This window comes from Oncorhynchus masou, unplaced genomic scaffold (genome assembly GCF_036934945.1).
Source record: "Oncorhynchus masou masou isolate Uvic2021 unplaced genomic scaffold, UVic_Omas_1.1 unplaced_scaffold_2096, whole genome shotgun sequence".
NCBI classification, from domain to species: domain Eukaryota; kingdom Metazoa; phylum Chordata; class Actinopteri; order Salmoniformes; family Salmonidae; genus Oncorhynchus; species Oncorhynchus masou.
The window spans coordinates 1-10,609 of NW_027016902.1; the positions used below are offsets into that span (position 1 = coordinate 1).

Below are 10,609 nucleotides of genomic sequence, written 5' to 3' on the forward strand. Positions count from 1 at the left end.
TCAGCCTTCTTCATGACCATCATCTGTCCATGTTGTCTAACTCAGCCTTCTTCATCTGTCCATGTTGTCCATCTTCTTCATGACCATCATCTGTCCATGTTGTCTATAACTCAGCCTTCTTCATGACCATCTGTCCATGTTGTCTCTAACTCAGCCTTCTTCATGACCATCTGTCCATGTTGTCTATAACTCAGCCTTCTTCATGACCATCGTCTGTCCATGTTGTCTCTCTTTTCTCAGCCTTCTTCATGACCATCTGTCCATGTTGTCTCTCTAACTAACCCTTCTTCATGACCATCTGTCCATGTTGTCTATAACTCAGCCTTCTTCACGACCATCTGTCCATGTTGTCTATAACTCAGCCTTCTTTGTCTCTACGACCATCTGTCCATGTTGTCTATAACTCAGCCTTCTTTGTCTATAACTCACGACCATCTGTCCATGTTGTCTATCTAACTCAGCCTTCTTCATGACCATCTGTCCATGTTGTCTCTAACTCAGCCTTCTTCACGACCATCTGTCCATGTTGTCTCTCTTTCTCAGCCTTCTTCATGGCCATCTGTCCATGTTGTCTCTCTAACTAACCCTTCTTCATGACCATCTGTCCATGTTGTCTATAACTCAGCCTTCTTCACGACCATCTGTCCATGTTGTCTCTAACTCAGCCTTCTTCACGACCATCTGTCCATGTTGTCTCTAACTCAGCCTTCTTCATGACCATCTGTCCATGTTGTCTCTCTAACTAACCCTTCTTCATGACCATCTGTCCATGTTGTCTATAACTCAGCCTTCTTCACGACCATCTGTCCATGTTGTCTATCTAACTCAGCCTTCTTCACGACAATCTGTCCATGTTGTCTCTAACTCAGCCTTCTTCATGACCATCTGTCAACGTTGTCTCACTCAGCCTTCTTCATGACCATCGTCTGTCCATGTTGTCTCTAACTCAGCCTTCTTCATGAACATCTGTCCATGTTGTCTCTATCTCAGCCTTCTTCATGACCATCATCTGTCCATGTTGTCTCTAACTAACCCTTCTTTATGACCATCTGTCCATGTTGTCTCTATCTCAGCCTTCTTCATGACCATCATCTGTCCATGTTGTCTCTAACTCAGCCTTCTTCATGACCATCATCTGTCCATGTTGTCTAACTCAGCCTTCTTCATGACCATCATCTGTCCATGTTGTCTCTAACTAACCCTTCTTTATGACCATCTGTCCATGTTGTCTCTAACTCAGCCTTCTTCACGACCATCTGTCCATGTTGTCTCTCTTTCTCAGCCTTCTTCATGACCATCTGTCCATGTTGTCTCTCTAACTAACCCTTCTTCATGACCATCTGTCCATGTTGTCTATAACTCAGCCTTCTTCACGACCATCTGTCCATGTTGTCTATCTAACTCAGCCTTCTTCACGACCATCTGTCCATGTTGTCTATAACTCAGCCTTCTTCACGACCATCTGTCCATGTTGTCTATCTAACTCAGCCTTCTTCACGACCATCTGTCCATGTTGTCTCTAACTCAGCCTTCTTCACGACCATCTGTCCATGTTGTCTCTCTTTCTCAGCCTTCTTCATGACCATCTGTCCATGTTGTCTCTCTTTCTCAGCCTTCTTCATGACCATCTGTCCATGTTGTCTCTCTAACTAACCCTTCTTCATGACCATCTGTCCATGTTGTCTATAACTCAGCCTTCTTCACGACCATCTGTCCATGTTGTCTCTCTTTCTCAGCGTTCTTCATGACCATCTGTCCATGTTGTCTCTCTAACTAACCCTTCTTCATGACCATCTGTCCATGTTGTCTATAACTCAGCCTTCTTCACGACCATCTGTCCATGTTGTCTATCTAACTCAGCCTTCTTCACGACCATCTGTCCATGTTGTCTCTAACTCAGCCTTCTTCACGACCATCTGTCCATGTTGTCTCTAACTCAGCCTTCTTCATGACCATCTGTCCATGTTGTCTCTCTAACTAACCCTTCTTCATGACCATCTGTCCATGTTGTCTATAACTCAGCCTTCTTCATGATCATCTGTCCATGTTGTCTAACTCAGCCTTCTTCATGACCATCTGTCCATGTTGTCTATCTAACTCAGCCTTCTTCATGACCATCTGTCAACATTGTCTCACTCAGCCTTCTTCATGACCATCATCTGTCCATGTTGTCTCTATCTCAGCCTTCTTTATAACCATCTGTCCATGTTGTCTCTAACTCAGCCTTCTTCATGACCATCATCTGTCCATGTTGTCTATAACTCAGCCTTCTTCATGACCATCATCTGTCCATGTTGTCTAACTCAGCCTTCTTCATGACCATCATCTGTCCATGTTGTCTCTAACTCAGCCTTCTTCATGACCATCATCTGTCCATGTTGTCTAACTCAGCCTTCTTCATGACCATCATCTGTCCATGTTGTCTATAACTCAGCCTTCTTCATGACCATCGTCTGTCCATGTTGTCTCTAACTCAGCCTTCTTCACGACCATCTGTCCATGTTGTCTATAACTCAGCCTTCTTCATGACCATCGTCTGTCCATGTTGTCTCTCTTTCTCAGCCTTCTTCATGACCATCTGTCCATGTTGTCTCTCTAACTAACCCTTCTTCACGACCATCTGTCCATGTTGTCTCTCTTTCTCAGCCTTCTTCATGACCATCTGTCCGTGTTGTCTCTCTAACTAACCCTTCTTCATGACCATCTGTCCATGTTGTCTATAACTCAGCCTTCTTCACGACCATCTGTCCATGTTGTCTCTCTTTCTCAGCCTTCTTCATGACCATCTGTCCATGTTGTCTCTCTAACTAACCCTTCTTCATGACCATCTGTCCATGTTGTCTATAACTCAGCCTTCTTCACGACCATCTGTCCATGTTGTCTATCTAACTCAGCCTTCTTCACGACCATCTATCCATGTTGTCTCTAACTCAGCCTTCTTCACGACCATCTGTCCATGTTGTCTCTAACTCAGCCTTCTTCATGACCATCTGTCCATGTTGTCTCTCTAACTAACCCTTCTTCATGACCATCTGTCCATGTTGTCTATAACTCAGCCTTCTTCATGATCATCTGTCCATGTTGTCTAACTCAGCCTTCTTCATGACCATCTGTCCATGTTGTCTATCTAACTCAGCCTTCTTCATGACCATCTGTCAACATTGTCTCACTCAGCCTTCTTCATGACCATCATCTGTCCATGTTGTCTCTATCTCAGCCTTCTTTATAACCATCTGTCCATGTTGTCTCTAACTCAGCCTTCTTCATGACCATCATCTGTCCATGTTGTCTATAACTCAGCCTTCTTCATGACCATCATCTGTCCATGTTGTCTAACTCAGCCTTCTTCATGACCATCATCTGTCCATGTTGTCTCTAACTCAGCCTTCTTCATGACCATCATCTGTCCATGTTGTCTAACTCAGCCTTCTTCATGACCATCATCTGTCCATGTTGTCTATAACTCAGCCTTCTTCATGACCATCGTCTGTCCATGTTGTCTCTAACTCAGCCTTCTTCACGACCATCTGTCCATGTTGTCTATAACTCAGCCTTCTTCATGACCATCGTCTGTCCATGTTGTCTCTCTTTCTCAGCCTTCTTCATGACCATCTGTCCATGTTGTCTCTCTAACTAACCCTTCTTCATGACCATCTGTCCATGTTGTCTATAACTCAGCCTTCTTCACGACCATCTGTCCATGTTGTCTATAACTCAGCCTTCTTCACGACCATCTGTCCATGTTGTCTATAACTCAGCCTTCTTCACGACCATCTGTCCATGTTGTCTATCTAACTCAGCCTTCTTCACGACCATCTGTCCATGTTGTCTCTAACTCAGCCTTCTTCACGACCATCTGTCCATGTTGTCTCTCTTTCTCAGCCTTCTTCATGGCCATCTGTCCATGTTGTCTCTCTAACTAACCCTTCTTCATGACCATCTGTCCATGTTGTCTATAACTCAGCCTTCTTCACGACCATCTGTCCATGTTGTCTCTAACTCAGCCTTCTTCACGACCATCTGTCCATGTTGTCTCTAACTCAGCCTTCTTCATGACCATCTGTCCATGTTGTCTCTCTAACTAACCCTTCTTCATGACCATCTGTCCATGTTGTCTATAACTCAGCCTTCTTCACGACCATCTGTCCATGTTGTCTATCTAACTCAGCCTTCTTCACGACAATCTGTCCATGTTGTCTCTAACTCAGCCTTCTTCACGACCATCTGTCCATGTTGTCTCTAACTCAGCCTTCTTCATGACCATCTGTCCATGTTGTCTCTAACTCAGCCTTCTTCATGATCATCTGTCCATGTTGTCTATAACTCAGCCTTCTTCATGAACATCGTCTGTCCATGTTGTCTCTATCTCAGCCTTCTTGATGACCATCATCTGTCCATGTTGTCTCTCTTTCTCAGCCTTCTTTGTGACCATCTGTCCATGTTGTCTCTAACTCATCCTTCTTCATGACCATCATCTGTCCATGTTGTCTATCTAACTCAGCCTTCTTCATGACCATCATCTGTCCATGTGGTCTATCTAACTCAGCCTTCTTCATGACCATCGTCTGTCCATGTTGTGTCTCTAACTGAGCCTTCTTCATTTTTAACCCTTTCCTTCCTTCAGACAGGGGAAAACACCCACGGACTATGAAAAGGAAAGCATCTCCCGAACTTGAGTTGGAGAGAGAGGGAACCGCCGCCAAGCATAATGGAGAGGACAGACCGCAGTGGTTACCGGGTCCAGCATCTGACCGCGACGGACATAAAATGCCCCCGGGACCACCACCAAGCTTCTCCTCCGTCCCCACCAATACCTTATCCCCCCACTCACGCACCACCCCACCGGAAGCTGCGCAGAACGGCCAGTCTCCCATGGCGGCGCTGATCCTCGCGGCAGACAACGCAGGTGGTGGCGGGAACAGCTCGCCCAAAGACGGGAACCAAGTTCACTCCACCACGCGCCGCAACAGCAACAGCCCGCTCTCGCCCTCCTCCATGAACCAGAACCGCCGGCCCACACAGGGTAAGGAGGCATCCGGTATTATGGGGACACTTCACGTGCCAGTGGGTGGAATGATGGACCAAGGGCATCAAAGCATTCCGGACTCGTCAGTACCTGGGAGCGTACCCCTCTGCTGCACGCTCTGTGACCAGAGGTTAGAGGACACGCACTTTGTTCAGTGTCCGTCGGTACCCTTGCACAAGTTCTGCTTCCCGTGTTCGCGGCAGAGCATCAAACAACAAGGAGCCACCGGGGAGGTGTACTGTCCCAGCGGGGAGAAGTGCCCGTTGGTTGGCTCTAACGTACCGTGGGCTTTCATGCAAGGAGAAATCGGCACCATCCTTGCAGGGGACGTCAAAGTAAAAAACGAAATGGACACTTGAGATTTTATTTTCAAAATATTTTGGGGAGAGAGATTGTTTTGGTGGAAAAAGACAAAATGCGAGAGTATAAATATTAAAATTAAATACCACATACCATCCAAACAAACTAACCAATGGACTTTGTACATATTTTACCCAATCCGAGGGGACTAGTGTAGGCTATACTTTGTAAAACAAGGCTCTATAATTTAGAGATTTTTTTAATACATTCAGTTTCTATATTTTTGAAGATAAAGGTATTTAATTATAATAGAACTGGGCTCTCGGCCCTATTTGTTGATGTTTAACACAGTTGATGTAGGCCTACTTCTAGTTGTGCGTCCCAAAAGGCACTCTATTCCCTAAAAAGGACACTATTTTTGAGCAGGGACACCCACAGGGACACCCACAGAGCTCTGGTCAAAAGTAGTGCCGTATTTAGGTAACAGGGTGCCTTTTGGGACGCAGACTGTCTGGTGCCTGTTCCTGTTCAAAACCTGACTGATGATGATGCCCGTCTCTACGAGGTACATGTCAACCAACTGAAATGCTTTACCTGTGACTTGTATGCACTTGTTTCAAAAGAATTGCCAAATACAATGTGTGATGTTGTATGAAGAAGTGAGTGTCTGGGGTCTTTCTTTAAATGATAACGTTAAGAAAGAGGGATAAGAAACCACTGTCAAATGGAAACAAAGAATGAATAGGATGTTTGGATTCTAAAATTACCAGACAACTGAAGGCTGAAGTAGTGCACTAGTCTGGTATGTCAGTGCACACTGCTGCCAAAATGGAGTTGCAATGCAACATGTTTTCTGTATTCTTCTGAAGGACAAACTTGTTCAGTCTAAGTGCCGATAACAAAGTAAAATCTCTCTTTCTGACATCCTGTTCCAACTACACGATCCTCTCAGTAGACATCTCTCTCTCTCTCTCTCTCTCTCTGACATCCTGACATCTCTCTCTCTCTCTCTCTCTTTCTGACATCCTGTTCCAACTACACGATCCTCTCAGTAGACATCTCTCTCTCTCTCTCTCTCTCTCTGACATCCTGTTCCAACTACACGATCCTCTCAGTAGACATCTCTCTCTCTCTCTCTCTCTCTCTCTCTCTCTGACATCCTGTTCCAACTACACGATCCTCTCCGTAGACATCTCTCTCTCTCTCTCTCTCTCTCTGACATCCTGTACCAACTACACAATCCTCTCAGTAGACATCTCTCTCTCTCTCTCTCTCTGACATCCTGTTCCAACTACACAATCCTCTCAGTAGACATCTCTCTCTCTCTCTCTCTCTCTCTCTCTCTCTCTCTCTCTCTCTCTCTCTGACATCCTGTACCAACTACACAATCCTCTCAGTAGACATCTCTCTCTCTCTCTCTGACATCCTGTACCAACTACACGATCCTCTCAGTAGACATCTCTCTCTCTCGCTCTCTCTCTCTCTCTCTGACATCCTGTACCAGCTACACAATCCTCTCAGTAGACAACTCTCTCTCTCTCTCTCTCTGACATCCTGTTCCAACTACACAATCCTCTCAGTAGACATCTCTCTCTCTCTCTCTCTCTCTGACATCCTGTTCCAACTACACGATCCTCTCAGTAGACATCTCTCTCTCTCTCTCTCTCTCTCTCTCTGACATCCTGTTCCAACTACACAATCCTCTCAGTAGACATTTCTCTCTGACATCCTGTTCCAACCACACAATCAACTCAGTAGACATCTCTCTCTTCTCTCGCTCTCTGACATCCTGTTCCAACTACAAGATCCTCTCAGAAGGTACTTGTTGATAATGCAGGGTTATTGAAGAGGCAACTCCGGGATGCTGGCCTTCTAGGCAGATTCCTCTGTCTAGTGTCTGTGTTCTTCTGCCCATCTTAATCTTTTCTTTTTATTGGCTAGTCTGAGATATGGCTTTTTCTTTGCAACTCTGCCTAGAAGGCCAGCATCCCGGAGTCGCCTCTTCACTGTTGACGTTGAGACTGGTGTTTTGCAGGTATTATATAATGAGGCTGCCTGTTGAGGACTTGTGAGACGTCTGTTTGTCAAACTAGACACTCTAGTGCCCTCTTGCTCAGTTGTGCACCGGGGCCTCCCACTCCTCTTTCTATTCTGGTTAGAGCCAGTTTGCACTGTTCTGTGAAGGAAGTCGTACACAGCGTTGTATGAGATCTTCAGTTTCTTGGCAATTTCTCGCATGGAATAGCCTTAATTTCTCGGAACAAGAATAGACTGACGAGTTTCAGAATAAATTTTTAGCCTGTAATCGAACCCACAAATGCTGATGCTCCAGATACTCAACTAGTCTAAAGAAGGACAGTTTTATTGATTCTTTAATCAGTACAACAGTTTTCAGCTGTGCTAAAATAATTGCAAAAGGGTTTTCTAATGATCAATTAGCCTTTTAAAATTATAAACTTGGATTACCTAACACAACGTGCCATTGGAACACAAGGAGTGATGGTTGCTGATAATGGGCCTCTGTTCGCCTATGTAGATATTCCATAAAAAATCAGCCGTTTCCAGCTACATTAGTAATTTACAACGTTAACAATGTCTACACTGTATCTCTGAAGAATTTGATGTTAATTTAATGGACAATTTTTTAGCTTTTCTTTCCAAAACAAGGACATTTCTAAGTGACCCCAAACTTTTGAACGGTGGTGTATATTCACCAAAGCACATCTATTTTCTGACAATTGAATGATTAACTTGTTTATCATGATTTACCAACGCTGGTTACCTACGGTGGTTACTGGTTACCAACGCTGGTTACTGGTTATCTACGGTGGTTACTGGTTACCTACGGTGGTTACTGGTTACCTACGGTGGTTACTGGTTTCCTACGGTGGTTACTGGTTTCCTACGGTGGTTACCTACGGTGGTTACTGGTTACCTACGGTGGTTACCTACGGTGGTTACTGGTTACCTACGGTGGTTACTGGTTACCTACGGTGGTTACTGGTTTCCTACGGTGGTTACTGGTTTCCTACGGTGGTTACTGGTTACCTACGGTGGTTACCTACGGTGGTTACTGGTTACCTCACGGTGGTTTCCTCTCTGGTTACTGGTGGTTATCCTACGGTGGTTACCTCACGGTGGTTACTGGTTACCTACGGTGGTTACCTGGTGGTACTGGTTACCTACGGTGGTTACTGGTTACCTCTGGTGGTTACTGGTTTCCTCACGGTGGTTACTGGTTTCTCACGGTGGTTACTGGTTACCTACGGTGGTTACCTGGTGGTTACTGGTTACCTCACGGTGGTTACTGGTTACACGGTGGTTACTGGTTTCCTACGGTGGTTACTGGTGACCTACGGTGGTTACCTCACGGTGGTTACTGGTTACCTGGGTGGTTACTGGTTTCCTCACGGTGGTTACTGGTTACCTGGTTACCTCACGGTGGTTACTGGTTACCAGCGGTGGTTACCTCGGTGGTTACTGGTTTCCTCGGTGGTTACTGGTTACCTACAGTGGTTACCTCACGGTGGTTACTGGTTACCTCACGGTGGTTACTGGTTACCACGGTGGTTACCTGGTGGTTACTGGTTTCCTACGGTGGTTACTGGTTACCTACACGTGGTTACTGGTTACCTACGGTGGTTACTGGTTACCTACGGTGGTTACTGGTTACCTCACGGTGGTTACCTCACGGTGGTTACTGGTTACCTCACGGTGGTTACTGGTTACCTGGTGGTTACTGGTTACCTCGGTGGTTACTGGTTACCTCACGGTGGTTACCTCTCGGTGGTTACTGGTTTCCTCACGGTGGTTACTGGTTAACTACGGTGGTTACCTCACGGTGGTTACTGGTTACCAACGGTGGTTACTGGTTACCTACGGTGGTTACTGGTTACCTCACGGTGGTTACTGGTTACCTACGGTGGTTACCTCACGGTGGTTACTGGTTACCTCACGGTGGTTACTGGTTTCCTCACGGTGGTTACTGGTTACCTCACGGTGGTTACTGGTTACCTCACGGTGGTTACTGGTTACCTACGGTGGTTACTGGTTACCTACGGTGGTTACTGGTTACCTACGGTGGTTACTGGTTACCTACGGTGGTTACCTACGGTGGTTACTGGTTACCTACGGTGGTTACTGGTTACCTACGGTGGTTACTGGTTACCTACGGTGGTTACCTACGGTGGTTACTGGTTTCCTACGGTGGTTACTGGTTACCTCGGTGGTTACCTTACCTACGGTGGTTACTGGTTACCAACGGTGGTTACTGGTTACCTCACGGTGGTTACTGGTTACCTCACGGTGGTTACTGGTTACCTCACGGTGGTTACTGGTTACCTCACGGTGGTTACCTCACGGTGGTTACTGGTTACCTACGGTGGTTACTGGTTACCTACGGTGGTTACTGGTTACCAACGGTGGTTACTGGTTACCTACGGTGGTTACCTACGGTGGTTACTGGTTACCTACGGTGGTTACTGGTTACCAACCGTGGTTACTGGTTACCTACGGTGGTTACTGGTTACCTACGGTGGTTACCTACGGTGGTTACTGGTTACCTACGGTGGTTACTGGTTACCTACAGTGGTTACCTACGGTGGTTACTGGTTACCTACGGTGGTTACCTACGGTGGTTACTGGTTACCTACAGTGGTTACCTACGGTGGTTACTGGTTGCCTACAGTGGTTACCTACGGTGGTTACTGGTTACCTACAGTGGTTGCCTACGGTGGTTACTGGTTACCAACAGTGGTTACTGGTTACCAACAGTGGTTACTGGTTACCTACGGTGGTTACTGGTTACCTACAGTGGTTACCTACGGTGGTTACTGGTTACCTACAGTGGTTACCTACGGTGGTTACTGGTTACCTACGGTGGTTACCTACGGTGGTTACTGGTTACCTCACGGTGGTTACCTCACGGTGGTTACTGGTTACCTCACGGTGGTTACTGGTTGCCTCACGGTGGTTACTGGTTACCTCACGGTGGTTACTGGTTAACTACGGTGGTTACCTGGTTACCTCACGTGGTTACTGGTTACCTACGGTGGTTACTGGTTACCAACGGTGGTTACCTACGGTGGTTACTGGTTACCTACGGTGGTTACCTACGGTGGTTACTGGTTACCAACGGTGGTTACTGGTTACCTACGGTGGTTACTGGTTACCAACAGTGGTTACTGGTTACCTACGGTGGTTACTGGTTACCTACAGTGGTTACCTCACGGTGGTTACTGGTTACCTACTGGTGGTTACCTACGGTGGTTACTGGTGACCTTG

General features: G+C 46.2%; 1 protein-coding gene across 1 annotated transcript; it reads left to right on the forward strand.

The window, feature by feature from the left end:
* Positions 1-4,074: 4,074 nt before the first annotated feature.
* On the forward strand, positions 4,075-5,985 carry LOC135539324 (interferon regulatory factor 2-binding protein 2-A-like). Its single transcript, XM_064965148.1, has one exon. The coding sequence runs from the start codon at positions 4,648-4,650 to the stop codon at positions 5,383-5,385; it is 738 nt and encodes a 245-aa protein (XP_064821220.1). The 5' UTR covers positions 4,075-4,647; the 3' UTR covers positions 5,386-5,985.
* The last annotated feature ends 4,624 nt before the right edge of the window (positions 5,986-10,609 follow it).

What these genes read in the sequence shown, in the direction of transcription:
- LOC135539324 (XM_064965148.1), top strand. Translation starts at nt 4,648, where the DNA reads ATGAAAAGGAAAGCATCTCCCGAACTTGAGTTGGAGAGAGAGGGAACC.